The sequence below is a fragment of the Nerophis lumbriciformis genome, linkage group LG10, assembly GCF_033978685.3.
Source record: "Nerophis lumbriciformis linkage group LG10, RoL_Nlum_v2.1, whole genome shotgun sequence".
Lineage (NCBI taxonomy): Eukaryota > Metazoa > Chordata > Actinopteri > Syngnathiformes > Syngnathidae > Nerophis > Nerophis lumbriciformis.
This window is the reverse complement of record NC_084557.2, coordinates 24,889,190-24,905,962: the sequence shown is the minus strand read 5'-3', so window position 1 is coordinate 24,905,962 and position 16,773 is coordinate 24,889,190. Positions and strand designations below refer to the sequence as shown.

General features: G+C 40.7%; 1 protein-coding gene across 1 annotated transcript in view; it reads left to right on the top strand.

The window, feature by feature from the left end:
- Positions 1-393: 393 nt before the first annotated feature.
- The window catches only part of cd44b (CD44 molecule (IN blood group) b), a 38,804-nt gene continuing 22,424 nt past the window's right edge, over positions 394-16,773 (top strand). Inside the window, exon 1 of the mRNA XM_061969966.2 lies at positions 394-732. Coding sequence (XP_061825950.1) covers positions 597-732 — 136 coding nt within the window. The 5' untranslated portion in view covers positions 394-596. The remainder of the gene's footprint in view (positions 733-16,773) is intronic.

Sequence of the window (16,773 nt, the reverse complement as noted above, 5' to 3'; positions counted from 1 at the left end):
TCCCAAAATGTTGCCACAAAGTAAGGACCATGGAATAGTCCAAAGTGTCTTAGTCTGGTAATATGCAGAATTAAGGCTCCTATCGACAATCCTGCTCCCGGATTGATTGTATAATAAGTGTTCCGATACTCTTGTCCATCGGTAGTCGTAACATCTCCTGAATGAAGAGTGTGTCTGTGAAATGGATGTGACCCGCTCCCATTGGTGCCACCAGGCTCACACTGACGACACGTACAGTAGGCAAGAAAATGGGATGAATTCAAAATGAAGTGAGGAGTGAACAAAAGACCAGATGGGAACACTCAAACAGTCGCCGTCTGAAAAGAGGAAGGAGGGAGCGATCACCTTCATTTATTCCAAACGGTGCCGGCAGAGAGAGGTGGAGCGAATGTGGGAGAGGCAAGAGGGGTGTGTGCTCTCATGAAGCGCTCTTCCTCTTCTTGCGTGGGTGACGACAGCTGCTGTGCATTCTAGACCGAATAGAAAAGTTTGCAAAGTCTGAGTTCTCTGCAGCTGCCAACACACACTCACACACACACACACACATACACACACTCACACACACATCAGTTTCCTTTCACACAAGAAGCTCTCTCATGGCTGAAGAAAGGAGGGATCAGACACACCTTAACCTTCCATCCATCTCCAGACAAGGTTTACCCAAGATGTGGACTCTTCTCCTGGGGGTCACCTTAGGACTTCTGGCCTCCTGCAGGTCAGAGCAACTTCAAGGTGAGGAGACCATGCCTTCGTCCGGCGCCCTTTGTTTGAGATCATGTGTCCATTTTGCCAGCACACAGCTAAATCTTTAGTCAAAATGAAAGTCTGCTGAATGAATGAATGAAAGGATGCCGGTGAGCACAAGTGTGTGTGTGTGTGTGGGTGGGGGGGGGCTACAAACCGGTACAGACAGCCTCATGTCTGGCAGACTCCCGACAGACACAAAGAAAATGCTTTTTTGCTGAGTCTGCGTCTAACACGCCCATGTGCCAGGCAGCAGAATTGTTCAATTCAACATAGATGTCAAATGTAGCTTTCATATAAGCTTTGTTATCCTCATGCAGAAATCTTTGGGTTTTTTTTATGGTTTTTTTTTCAAGTATTACTCCCACCCGCCAATGTCACTCTTCTTCTCTATGACATGTGCTCTTGCACTGAGGTTTTGACTGCATTGGTTGCCCCGAGCGATACGTGTCTGTAGGTGAAGTTGCTGCGGAATCAAACAGGCTGGGGTCCCGGAGGAGGTGGTTGTCAAGCACAGACGCCACAGCGCTGAGCAGCGAACTCTCCAAGGAGCACTTATTTGAAGGAAAATGAGAGGCTGCTCCTAGACAGTTTGCTTTAACGAGACTTGCAAGCTTTTGTGTCTCATCTCCACCCGGGACACGGTCTTTTGAACATCATGGCTGTGGGCACAAGTACCGTATATCATGATGGTCCGGAGCAAGGATTCTGTTGTCAAGTAATCTCCAAATTCATAAAAACTAGCAATGTCTGTAGATCTACTGATGTTCAGCAGCATGGTTTCATGTGCTTTTTCATGGATCTAGTGCATTATATTAGGGATGTGCCGATCGATCGGTATTGGATCATTTTCTTGAAAAAGTATGTGATATCGCCACTACAGATTACTGTTTTTTTCGGACTATAATGCACTCTTAAAATCCTCGACAGTGCGCCTTATGTACGGAATCATTTAGGTTGTGCTTACCGACCTCGAAGCTATTTTATAAATGATAATAGTGACCAGTAGATGGCAGTCACACATAAGAGATATGTGTAGACTGCAATATGATGGCAGTCACACATAAGGGATATGTGTAGACTGCAATATGACTCAAGTAGACAAAACCAAAATTGTGTATGTTACATTGAAAATATAGAAGATTACACCATACTTGCCAACCTTGAGACCTACGATTTCGGGAGGGGGCGGGGGGGGGGGGGGGGGGGGGCGTGGTCGGTTGGGGGGCGTGGTTGGGGGCGTGGTTAAGAGGGGGGGAGTATATTTACAGCTAGAATTCACCAAGTCAAGTATTTCATATATATATATATATATATATATATATATGTGTATATATATATATATATATATATATATACATATATATATATAAGAAATAGTTGACTTTCGGTGAATTCTAGCTATATATATATATATATATATATATATATATATATATATATATATATACATATATATATATATATAAATGAGATAAATACTTGAATTTCAGTGTTCATTTATTTACACATATACACACACATAACACTCATCTACTCATTGTTGAGTTAAGGGTTGAATTGTCCACCCTTGTTCTATTCTCTGTCACTATTTTTCTAACCATGCTGAACACCCTCTCTGATGATGCATTCTGCTTCGTCTCCTTGTTGTGTGCGCAGTTGTGCACTGCACTCTCTAAAAGCCGTAGATGTTATTGTCACATATGCATGCACAGTAGATGGCAGTATTGTCCTGTTTAAGAGTGTCACAACATTGCTGTTTACGGCAGACGAACTGCTTTACGGTAGACGAAAACGTGACTGCTGTTGTTGTGTGTTGTTGCCGCGCTGGGAGGACGTTAATGAAACTGCCTAACAATAAACCCACATAAGAAACTAAGAACTCGCCCTCGATCATTCTACAGTTATAACGTGATTGGGCAGGCATGCTGTGTATATTGTGGGAAAGCGGACTTTAAAACAGGCTGTCGACACGTCATTCAGGTCCGCCTGAATTTCAGGAGAAAATTTGTCCCGGGAGGTTTTCGGGAGAGGCGCTGAATTTTGGGAGTCTCCCGTAAAATCCGGGAGGGTTGGCAAGTATGGATTACACACGGCGCTCAAAAATCCATCAAAATGTTTTAGTACAACTTTGGTAAGCTATGAAGCCGCACGGCTTGATGGATTGTACTGTGCTTCAACATACGAGTCTTATTATGGTATGTGTATAAGGTAAGACATATTATCTGGCGTTTTGTTTCACAATATTATGCAAAAGCAACGTTTCTTACCTTCTAGTACCTGTTCATGTGTAGTTGGGATCTTCGTAAGTCCTGAAAATTTGCGCGCATCCGCCTTTGTAGTCCGTGGAGACCGCATTGGTCGATAAGCTTCTTCTTCTTTTCCCTCTATCTTCTTGTTATGAGACATTCATCCTCCGCTGTTGCCATTTCTAATATAAAGTAGTGTAAAGTTCTTACTTATATCTGTCAGTAAACTCGCCATGAAAGCGCTAAAACATACCGGTGTAGTGAGTTTACATTATTCACCCAAGGAACTTTAGTTATTAGAGAGTTCCGGTCGGACGGTTTTTCCACGGGACTGCTCCGTTATTGATTTAAGTAAAGTCAGAATGTCATTAAAACAGTTAGCTCCATCTTTTGACACTTCTTCCACTCCCGTCCCTGCACGCTACACCACTACAACAAAGATGACGAAGAAAAGACGCTGCCGAAGGTGAGCCACGTAAATAAGACCGCCCACAAAACGGCGCATCCGGAAGCGACTGTCAGAAAGCGACTTGAAGATGATCTGTAAAACATCATCTATGCAACATTTTGACCAAAGAACCACCATTACATGTTATGTAGACCACAATGAAGTGTTTTCAATGTAGAAAAAAAGAATAATAATATGACCCCTTTAATGCACCTTATAATCTGGTGCGGTGCGCCTTTTGTTTGAAAATAGACCTGACTAGACCTGCTCATCGGCACTGCGCCTTATAATCCGGAGCGCCCTATGGTCCGGAAAAAACGGTACTGCCTTGCAATACCGATCAAAAACGGCGATCTCCTCTGGCTAATTTATTCGTAGTCACCTGGCTGAACAGCTAGCAGAAAGGGATGTAGCAATAAACGGTAATAATGATAACTGCTATAAAACTCCCAACGGTTAGTATTACCGTTTTAAGTAAAAATTCTTGAAAAACTGTGATTGATAACTGTACTTTGATGAACTCACGAACCTGCTGGTGCCAGCTGGCTATCTTAAACGTCAACTTGAAAACAAGAGAGATTAACGTCTTTCTCTATTTAAAATGTAACACCCCAATTCATTTATTTCTGAGCAAATAAACCATTCAATTGTGCACACTGAATCTACAAGCTGTGCTCTCTTAGAACAGAGTGATCGTTCTTTACTCTAAGAAATACAAGACGGAGGTGCTTTTACTGTGCGTTCAAGGACTGCTGAACAGATTAGGACACCACAATGCCGACCAGGAATAATTATTAATAATAATAGATTCTATTTGTTTAGCACCTTTTGATTTAAATAAATCTTAAACTTGGAGACATTCTCTTTGTATGTTTTACGCTTGAAAAGTGTGTTGCTAAATGTTTATACACTACATTACCCAGAAGGCTTAGCGCTGTAGACAGAAACAGGAAGTAGGGCTAAAATATGCGGTGGACAATAATTGTGGCGTTTGACAAAAAAGGTGTTGGTCCTGCTTCGCCAATGCAAGAAAATTATTATTATTTTGATTAAACAGTTTGTGAATATGCATGAATTGTTGCGTGTGAGACATTGTGAAGTCCTGGGCAGACTGATTATATAAGAATAATAGTGAAGTGAGAAGTCCGACCACCCACACTGCAAAAAGTCAGTGTTCAAAAACAAGAAAAAAATATATAAAAATGAGGGGTATTTTATTTGAACTAAGCAAAATTATCTGCCAATAGAACAAGAAAATTCGGCTTGTCAAGACTTTCCAAAACAAGTAAAATTATCTAACCTTAATGAGCCCAAAAATACCTTTAAAATAAGTATATTCTCACTAATAACAGGTGCACTTTTCTTGGTAGAAAAAAAAAGAGACCTTTTTGCTCAATATGTTGAAAAATGTTCTTCAATTAAGTTTAATGCTAGTGCCATTATCTTGACATAATGATATGCGCTCGGCATCATGTTTTTTTTTTCATGCTTGAAGTAAGACATGATTACTTTAAAAAAGTTGTGTTATACTTGTGAGTGTTGATGACACAGCTTTGCATCAGTTGATATTCTAGTTTCAAGCATGTTTTACTCAATATAGGTCATAAAATCTCAGCTTCAAGCTGAAATATCTTACTGAGATCATTTAGGACCAAAACCCTTAAAACAAGTAAAACACTCTAACATAAAATCTGCTTAGTGAGAAGAATTATCTTATCAGACAGAAAATAAGCAAATATCACCCTTATTTGAGATATTTAATTTTACTTCGATTTCAGTTTTTGCAGTGCAGTACTTAGCTTTTTAGAAATGTGGCTCCAAGAACAATTTACCGGTAGTTAAAAAGCCCTGTCCTAGTCTGAAAGTTAGTTTTTGATTTTTTTTTCTCCAGAGTTAGCTTGTTGATGACATTTTCACAATAGCAAGACATTTCAAGCTGATAAATGCAAGTTTTGGGGTATAAAAGGAGGGCACTTCATGCACAGTCCATGCAATTAAACATGCAAATATGTCATATAATGTTTAATGTGTGCCACAAGCTTAGACTCACATGGAGAAGCAAATGATAAAAACTAGACTTTGTCCAATGTTGGATTCTGAGCTAACAGGTTTAGGGCCGTGCTGTTTACTCACAACAACCTCTGGTGCACCTGCGTCCACATGTGTACTATTTCAAGTAATACATATTTAAAAGTGTTGATGTATAGTTTATGATACAGCAATTGTATTGGATCATATACATTCTTGCAGGTTTTGGGGGTGCAACAATATATACATCATATCAATTAATTTGTTTAGAAAAAAGCTTAAAATTATATGTTGTTGCTTTGATTGACCATTTGAATGTAACAAATAAAAATAGATAAAATCCGGTCCGCATGGATTGCCCGCAACATAGTTTCCACAAGGCCACTGCAATACAGAGTGGTGGTGTGTCAATGAATAGTGGAGATTTTTTTTATTGATGCACACTATGTTTGTACAGTATACCGGTATTAGTATAGTACCGTGATACTAATGAATCATATTCGGTACTATACCGCCTTTGAAAAATACCGGTCGTCACATCTTGTCATTGCTGGTTTACGAGCAGACGAGCATGTTTGGTAGCGCACAATCACGGAGTACTTACAAGCAGTGTGTAGACAGAAAAGGCAGAACGGACGCATTTTGGCTTAAAACTGACGATAAAGGTGAAGTTATAACACTGAAACGCCCACCGGAAGAGATGATTCAGACATGGCTAGCTGGCTAGCGGCTAACGTCCTGCCACAGTTTGCAGTGTTTTAGCTACTTCTAAATCACTAATCCTCACCTCCATGGCAACAAATAAAGTACGTTTCTTACAAGTATCATCCCTGCAGGACGAGGAATAGCTAAACATGCTCACCGGCGTCAAAATGTAAACAAACGCCATTGGTGGATCTACACCTAACATCCACTGTAATGATATCAAGTACAGGCACGTATCAATCAATCAATCAATCAATCAATTCCTTTTATCCTTTATTGTCATTGTCATAATAACACTTAAGTCATACATGAACAACAAGATTTTGTTTGAGCTTTGTCCAGTGGCATAGAAACTGCATTGATGTGCAGGTTGACAATAGTTTACATTTTAGCATTTTAGCATTGTCAGGAAGATCGCTATAAGAGGAATTTGGGGGTGGAAACAGTCAGATGTCGGATGGGTGTTACGTTGATGTTGCAGCAATGCAATGTCCAGAGCACAATTATTGAGGTGGTGAAGAGTGAGGTAATAAGATGGTCCGGGGCAGCAAAGAGGCAGGCTGTTCATTTAGCAGTCTCACGGCGCGAATCGATCTATACCTCCTTCCAGAGGGTAGCAGGTTGAAGAGGCCATGTGCTGGGTGGTATCTGTCCTTCAGGATGTTGTGTACTCGCTTTAGGCAGCGAGTTGTGTACATGGCACTCATCTCTGGGAGTATCGTCCTTGTAATATAGTAGTAGTATAGTAGTATCTAATCGATACTATGATTTGTCGATATTTTTTGGCATCACAACATCTTCTTTAGTTTTTTAAAATTTATATTATGTTTATAAACTCAGGAAATATGTTCCTGGACACATGAGGACTTTGAATATGACCAATGTATGATTCTGTAACGACTTGGTGTCGGATTGATACCCAGATTTGTGGCATTATCCAAAACTAATGTAAATCATCCAAACAACAGAAGAATAAGTGATTATTAAATTTTAACAGAAGTGTAGATAGAACATGTTAACATAGAAAGTAAGCAGATATTAACAGTAAATGAACAAGTAGATTAATAATTAATTTTCTACCACTTGTCCTTAATAATTTTGACAAAATAATGAAACAATATGTTACTGCATACGTCAGCAGCTAAATTAGGAGCCTTTGTTTGATTACTTACTACTAAAAGACAAGTTGTCTAGTATGTTCACTATTTTATTTAAGGACTAAATTGCAATAAGAAACATATGTTTAATGTACCGTAAGATTTTTGGTTAAAATAAAGCCAACAATGCCATTTTTTGTGGTCCCCTTTATATAGAAAAGTATCGAAAAGTACCAAAAAGTATCGAAATAATGTTGATACCGGTACCAAAATATTGGTATCGTGACAACACTAATGCACACATTAAAAGTGCAATTCCAATGTTGATGATGTGCATTTATTAGAAGAATAAATGAAGGGTATGGCAAGCAGAATGTATTCTTCCTACAATGTGTTTTATCAAATTACTCGATGAATCGGACAAACTAATCGGTAGATTGCTCACTTACTAAAATAATCGATAGATGCAGCCCTTCATTTTCAAACTGAATTCCAAATGTCTCCAAAAGTCTAATTAAATTATATGAATATGACTTTGAATTGGATTTGAATTGAAGTTGCAAACAGGAAGTATAAATTCCATTTGAATTTAAGGAAGTAGAAATGGAATTCCAGAATCATGCTTCACAGTAAGTAGCCTATATTCCAACTGACTTTCACAGATTTATAAATCTAATTACATCAAATGTTCTTTATTGAAATGTTCATTCATTGACTCGGTCCGTGTGTCATCAAAAACTGCTTATGATACTGTCACTCCAATTTCATGATGCGTCCTTGTGTGGACTGTAACTATTTATCATGAACACATTATATGTGTATGAAATAGGTGGGAATACCAGTCCTTCTTGTGACCTTCAGTGGATGCTGTGTGTGTGTGTGTGTGTGTGTGTTTGTGTGTGTGTGCGCGCAGCAAATGTATTTGCACACAGATCTCACATTTCACCTCTTTGTTGTGAGTGGCAGGACATGGCTGCTGACAGAGCGGTTTCACCGAGGTGTGATGATGAGAGATAGTGGTGCGCTGTTGGAGTGACTCTAACGTCACAAGGTCTGGTTCTTTACCATAGAAAACCGATGTTGGTGTGAACAAGAATGTGTCTGTTTGAGCATAACATTCCTCCTCAGACTCGTATTCGGATGTTATCGATAGAATGCGAGCTAAAAAGAGAATACTCGTGTCGTTCAGATAAAAACAACAATGTTTTGTGTTAATCTCAATATGTAGGTACTTGGCATACCGGTTGTCTCCAGAACTGAGATAATCACACCATGTTTGTGTTTCGTTACCGTTAGTGTTCGTGACTTTGCATGCGTGGGCTAATTTGTTTGCAGAAAATCACTGAAAGAGTGCAGACCTCTCCCAATATTAAAGAATCCTTCTAAGAAATCCTGAATCGAGACGGATCACTTGTTTTATCCTCTTTTTCACATTTCCTTAAAGGGGAACATTATCACAATTTCAGAATTGTTAAAACCATTAAAAATCAGTTCCCAGTGGCTTATTATATTTTTTGAAGTTTTTTTCAAAATTTTACGCAATATATCCCTAAAATAAGCTTCAAAGTGCCTGATTTTAACCACCCGTCCATTTTCCTGTGACGTCACATAGTGAAGCCAACACAAACAAACATGGCGGAAAGAACAGCAAGCTATAGCGACATTAGCTCGGATTCAGACTCGGATTTCAGCGGCTTAAGCGATTCAACAGATTACGAATGTATTGAAACGGATGGTTGTAGTGTGGAGGCAGGTAGCGAAAACGAAATTGAAGAAGAAACTGAAGCTATTGAGCCGTATCGGTTTGAACCGTATGCAAGCGAAACCGACGAAAACGACACGACAGCCAGCGACACGGGAGAAAGCGAGGACGAATTCGGCGATCGCCTTCTAACCAACGATTGGTATGTGTTTGTTTGGCATTAAAGGAAACTAACAACTATGAACTAGGTTTACAGCATATGAAATACATTTGGCAACAACATGCACTTTGAGAGTGCAGACAGCCCAATTTTCATCAATTAATATATTCTGTAGACATACCCTCATGTCAACAGGCCAGGGAAGCTAGGGTCGATATTCTTCTCTTGATCATCTTCGGGACGGTGTGAGCCAAGACATCCAGGGGGTTTAGCTCGCTCGTCTGCGGGAACAAACTGCCGCCATTGCTTGCCGTGCTACCGAGGTCCTTTGTCCCTGAATTGCTCACACGCTCCGGCAGATTCAATGGGGGTCTGGCGGCAGATTTCTTTGACTTTATCTTTGGAAATGCATCTGCTTTGAGTGTCGCAGGATATCCACACATTCTTGCCATCTCTGTCGTAGCATATCTTTCGTCGGTAAAGTGTGCAGAACAAATGTCTGATCTCTTGCCACTTTCGCATCTTTGGGCCACTGGTGCAACTTGAATCCGTCCCTGTTCCTGTTGTTACACCCTCCGACAACACACCGACGAGGCATGATGTCTCCAAGGTACGGAAAACAGTCGAAAAAACGGAAAATAACAGAGCTGATTTGACTCGGTGTTATAAGGTATATATTGACGCTTACATAGGTCTGGTGATAATGTTCCTCTTTAAAGGAGAACTGCACCTTTTTGGGGAATTTTCCCAATTTTTCACAATCATTATGAGAGACAAGAACACATGTCTTTTTTTTTTAAACGATTTTAAAGATGATTAAAAAAAAGCTTGCAAAATGCTGCTAATGGGATTCACCGTTGTAGCCTTCAAGCCCTCGAGAACAGCTTCAAAACCCTAAGACGTTTTATATACACACTGCAAGTCTTCATATAATTTAGTGACAGACAAGTTCATAACAATATGTAATATGTACAATATTTACCGTATTTTGGTCATTTTATGCATGACCAGAACTTCTTTCCTGTGCACATTTATTTAATAATAATAATTAGCTTTATTGTCTCAGAGGAGAACTTTGTCTTGGACATCAAGACACAGCCTTTTACATACATACATACATACATTATCCAATACAAAAAAACATTATCCAACTTTCATAAACTATGAAAAAAACTGCAACTTATAGTCCGAAAAATACGGTACATACATACATACATACATACAGTTCATCCGACAATACAGTGACAACAATGCGCAGGTATATCAGTTAGTTATGAGATCACACATTACACCCCCCCCCCCCCCCCCCGTATTGCACTATCCCAATTTTGCACTCCTTATTATTGCATCCGGTTATTACAGTAGTTTTCTCTTGTTAAGTGCTTTGATTGCCAGTGGGACAAAGGAAAATATATACCTGTTGAGTTTGTATGTTGCTGTTCTGTACCATTTACCATTTGGCATCAACACAATTTCACTATGAAGTATGTGGTGTGGGTCACGGGTGATTTTAAGACCCTGCTTTCACACGGTCTATGCGTTTCCATAGCAGCGCACTTCCGACTTCTGGCAACAAATGTTTGTTCCTACTTCCAAAAACAAACGCGAGTCAGTTGTAATCGTGGCAGACTTAGTAACAAACAACGAAGATGACTATTTTCGGACAAATGAGGAATCACAACCTTATATTTTTGAAGCTGAAAATACTGAGGATGAACTGCTGCTTATAGAAGTGAATACGAAGAGAGGGTGAAACGATGGAGCAGACGGAAGAGGAGAGAGTGAGGTCGGCGTGACTTGGCGGTGTTAATGTGGAACTACTTGGCGACATTTATGCTTACCCAAAATCAACTGGAAAAAACTTCCCCCGGCCAGCTGGACCAAACAGACAACTGTCCATCGAAGGAGTCGCTATAATATTGATCATGATACATGCATCAAGTCATGTTTGTTATTACAACTACAGTATATACGCTGTCTGGCTAGCTGTGTACAAACAAAACGTGAAATGTGGGCTAATACTTTATAGATACTGTAATAAGATTGTTTATGTTATTCGGTCAGTAGAGATTTAAGTTTTCTCGCATTGTGTTGTGCATTGCAAACTCAAAAGCCATTCAGCTGCTGACGCAAAAGTTAGCTTACCTCGTGCCGTAGCAAGCTTGTGGCTAATACCGTAGCATGCCGTCGCAAGACAATGTGTTACTACGCTAGAAAAAGAGTTCGCTCTTCAATAACAATGTCGCTACAGCTTGGTTATTTTACAGGTTACAGAACCTAAATTAAGTTTTGTTGGCGGTTTTTGGATGTATTCTTAAAGTGATTTATTATTAGCTGCATTGCCAGCCACCAATAACGAGACGATTTTTACAAGTTAGAATCCAAAAACCCCCAAAACCTTTTGCCTACTTGTCTTTCATTGGAATAGTGAACAATAGGTCAAAATAAAAACAAAGTGCTCTTCTCCTTTAAAGTTGAATCAAAATCAGCCTTTAACTTTGTGAGCTAGCGGATAGAAAATAAACAGAGTGAACCCTCTTTCCAGTCATCCACTCTCTTTGTCTCTGTGAGTGGAGGCGTGGCCCTTGGAGAAGTTGAGTCTCATATAACGCAAACTTAAGGTAATGTCGATATTATTTGCAACACCTGAGAATCTAATCACTTGTTCCTTATTTAACCTGCTCAGTGGCCTTGTGGTTAGAGTGTCCACCCTGGGATCGGTAGGTAATATGTACAATATCAGTCATACCAAAGACTATAAGGGGGGGTATAGCTCGGCTGGTAGAGAGGTCGTGCCAGCAACTTGAGGGTTCCAGGTTCGATCCCCGCTTCTGCCATCCTAGTCACTGTCGTTGTGTCCTTGGACAAGACACTTTACCCACCTGCTCCCAGTGCCACTCACTGGTTTAAAAATGTAACTTAGATATTGGGTTTCACAATGTGCTTTGAGTCACTAGAGAAAAGCGCTATATAAATATAATTCACTAATTCACTATAAAAATGGGACCCATTACCTCCCTGCTTGGCACTCAGCATCAAGGGTCGGAATTGGGGGTTAAATCACCAAATTGATTCCCGAGCGCGGCCACCGCTGCTGCTCACTGCTCCCCTCACCTCCCAGGGGGTGGAACAAGGGGACGAGTCAAAGGCAGAGGGTAATTTCACCACACCTAGTGTGTGTGTGACTATCAGTGGTACTTTAACTTTTATGCCATTTCTGACATAACTTTTGAGCTATGTTGTTCACAAACAAATCCCGGCAAACACACAACCTGCCATAATAATATCAATCAATTAATGTATATAACCCTAAATCACAAGTGTCTCAAAGGGCTGCACAAGCCACAACGACATCCGCGGTACAAAGCCCACATAAGGGCAAGGAAAAATTCACAACCCCAATGTGACGATGTGAATGACTATGAGAAACCTTGGAGAGGACCGCATATGTGGGTAACCCCCCACCCCTCTAGGGGAGACCGGATACAATGGACGTCGAGTGGGTCTGACATAATATTGTGAAAGTCCAGTCCATAGTGGATCCAACATAATAGTAAGAGTCCAGTCCATAGTGGGGCCAGCAGGAAACCATCCCGAGCGGAGACGGGTCAGCAGCGCAGATATGTCCCCAACCGATGCACAGGCGAGCGGTCCACCCCGGGTCCCGACTCTGGACAGCCAGCACTTCATCCATGGCCACCGGACCTGTGTCCCCCACCCTCCACAAGGGAGAGGGGGGCAGAGGAGAAAAGAAAAGAAACGGCAGATCAACTGGTCTAAAAAGGGGGTCTATTTAAAGGCTAAAATATACAAATTAGTTTTAAGATGGGACATAAATGCTTCTACTGAGGTAGCATCTCTAACTGTTACCGGGAGGGCATTCCATAGAACTGGAGTCCGAATAGAAAACGTTCTATAACCTGCAGACTTTTTTTGGGCTCTGGGAATCACTAATAAGCCGAAGATCTTTGAACGCAGATTTCTGTTCTAGGAACAGTTAGGGAGAAAGTGAAGTAAAAGTTAAGTTTTATTCCTGTTAAAGATGTCTTTCTTTTAGGCTGTAGACATCCATAATTTGCAGTCTCCTTGGTTCCATCTCCATGAGGCGACACTAAAAGCTTTGGAGCAGTCACTGCCTCAAGATGTTAGGCTTTTGGGGCTCCACAAAGACCCCGGTGACTTCCCCCTCCGCATACAAATGCATCCCCTTTTTTGCCGTTTTTTTGCACTCTTTGAACCTCCTGGCGAGTTTTGCAAGGCCCGCAGATACCGCGTTGTGTTTTTTTCGCTCGCATTTTTAGGGGAAACCGCGCCATGTGGCACCATGTGTTAAGGTCCTGTCAGGTGTGATTGTGAGTGGATGTGTGAAAGGGCTACAGAAACTGCCACACGTCGCAGAAACACTCTTGGCATTAGCGCTTGTGGCCCAACTTCCCCTAACCGCAGCGGCCTCAACCGCTGCTTCCAGTGCAGTAGGGCAATTTACTCAATAGGTGACAGATTAGCTGCCAAGTAAACCTTATACAACGAATATATATAAACATTAGTACTTACAATTATACAATTGTCCTAATCATGAAGTTGTTTGCTTTCACAGATTTTCCTTGTTGTTTTTTTTATATGCATATATGTTGAAATACGAGGGACAAATTTATGACACAACCAGTAGAATGTGTACAGTTAGTTCCTCAACAACGTACTTCCTTTTTAACCCTGAAGCGGTAGAACAACGGGCCTTTTGTTTCATAGCATGTGACTTTATGTGAGCACTTAGAGCAGAATGACCAGCAATGAATGAATGAATACACGGTACAACATCCTTCAAACATACAGTAACATATTGTTTTTTTCTTTATAGGCCAGAGTATTTCTCCTCAGAACCTCAAATATAATAGTGACATACAGTGAAGTGAGCCTTCCTTGGGCACTTAATCCAGCTCTTTATACCACGAAATATAAAAAGGCGTGGCATTTTGCAAATTGGGATGAAAACCATTATCAGTAAAGCAAAATAAATATAATTAATCCATTGTCGCTGATAGGGTTGGAATTGGGGGTTAAATCACCAAAAATGATTCCCGGGTGCGGCCACTGCTGCTGCTCACTGCTCCCCTCACCTCTCAGGGTGTGATCAAGGGTGATGGGTCAAATGCATAGGATAATTTCACCAGACCTAGTGTGTGTGTGGCCATCATTGGTACTTTATAAGCCTGTGTTACACTCCTGCAAGTGTGAACGCTTCTTGTACAAACCCCGTTTCCATATGAGTTGGGAAATTGTGTTAGATGTAAATATAAACGGAATACAATGATTTGCAAATCATTTTCAACCCATATTCAGTTGAATATGCTACAAAGACAACGTATTTGATGTTCAAACTGATAAACTTTTTTTTTTTTGCATATAATCATTAACTTTAGAATTTGATGCCAGCAACACGTGACAAAGAAGTTGGGAAATAAATACTGATAAAGTTGAGGAATACTCATCAAACACTTATTTGGAACATCCCACAGGTGAACAGGCAAATTGGGAACAGGTGGGTGCCATGATTGGGTATAAAAGTAGATTCCATGAAATGCTCAGTCATTCACAAACAAGGATGGGGCAAGGGTCACCACTTTGTCAACAAATGCGTGAATTTTTTTTTGAACAGTTTAAGAAAAACCTTTCTCAACCAACTATTGCAAGGAATTCAGGGATTTCACGATCTACGGTCCGTAATATCATCAAAGGGTTCAGAGAATCTGGAGAAATCACTGCACGTAAGCAGCTAAGCCCGGGACCTTCAATCCCTCAGGCTGTACTGCATCAACAAGCGACATCAGTGTGTAAAGAATATCACCACATGGGCTCAGGAACACATCAGAAACCCACTGTCAGTAACTACAGTTGGTTGCTACATCTGTAAGTGCAAGTTAAAACTCTCCTATGCAAGGCGGAAACCGTTTATCAACAACACCCAGAAACGGCGTTGGCTTCGCTGGGCCTGAGCTCATCTAAGATAGACTGATACAAAGTGGAAAAGTGTTCTGTGGTCTGACGAATCCACATTTCAAATTGTTTTTGGAAACTGTGGACGTCGTGTCCTCCGGACCAAAGTGCAAAAGAACCATCTGGATTGTTATAGGCGCAAAGTGTAAAAGCCAGCATCTGTGATGGTATGGGGGTGTATTAGTGCCCAAGACATGGGTAACTTACACATCTGTGAAGGCGCCATTAATGCTGAAAGGTACATACAGGTTTTGGAGCAACATATGTTGCCATCCAAGCAACGTTAGCACGGATGCCCCTGCTTAGTTCAGCAAGACAGTGCCAAGCCACGTGTTACATCAACGTGGCTTCATAGTAACAGTGTGCGGGTACTAGACTGGCCTGCCTGTAGTCCAGACCTGTCTCCCATTGAAAATGTGTGGCGCATTATGAAGCCTAAAATACCACAACGTAGACCCCCGGACTGTTGAACAACTTAAGCTGTACATCAAGCAAGAATGGGAAAGAATTCCACCTGAGAAGCTTAAAAAATGTGTCTCCTCAGTTCCCAAATGTTTACTGAGTGTTGTTAAAAGGAAAGGCCATGTAACACAGTGGTGAACATGCCCTTTCCCAACTACTTTGGCACGTGTTGCAGCCATGAAATTCTAAGTTAATAATTATTATTTGCAAAAAAGAAATAATGTTTATGAGTTTGAACATCAAATATGTTGTCTTTGTAGCATATTCAACTGAATATGGGTTGAAAAGGATTTGCAAATCATTGTATTTCGTTTATATTTACATTTAACACAATTTCCCAACTCTTATGGAAACGGGGTTTGTATCGTATTTTTCGGACTATAAGTCGCAGTTTTTTTTCATAGTTTGGCCGGGCTCCAGTGCGACTTATATATGTTTTTTTCTTTTTTTATTATGCATTTTTGGCAGGTGCGACTTATACTCCGGTGCGACCTATACTCGGAAAAATACAGTAGATTTGGTGTTCGTACTCCCCAAAAACCTGATTATCATCCTCTCCAGATCGATGCAGACTATTTGTGGAACAGTTTTGCGCTGATAAACAATATTTCAGACAGCCAGAATTGTGAGAAATTGTAAATGCAGTTAGACCGGATGTAAGGCTTTAATTTTGAAGCCGGAAAAGTGTGTGATTGCTTTGAGAAAGTGTCTTGACATGTTTTGTTGTCGGATCGACTGTTTGCAATAAAGAAAGTCTCCTTTCGACATCCTGCTGACCGTCTTTCATTTGGGTTAAGCTTTTATGCCATCTTACTTTCCTTAATAATCAGTCACAGAAACAATCTAAATGTTATGTTATCACTGCAGCTTAACCGTAATCTGAACACGGAAGTGAAGCACCACCCACCTGAACTACGCACGCAGCAGGCGTTTGCTGCAGGGATGTCGCCTATTCTCACAGCGAAAAAGAGTCCTTTCTTGTTGGGAGAACAACTTGCCATGGCTTTGAACCTGATATTTCCAAAATGGTAGACGACATGCCATCGTCCATTTCTGCTCGCTTGCGGCTCATCAGTAACAAGTGAACTGCAGCCAAGTTACTCCCACTACGGCACTCCCCGGGGGTCAAAATGCCCTGTTAAAAAAATGGTACCGTTATTGAAATGTATAGTTAACACTTTATT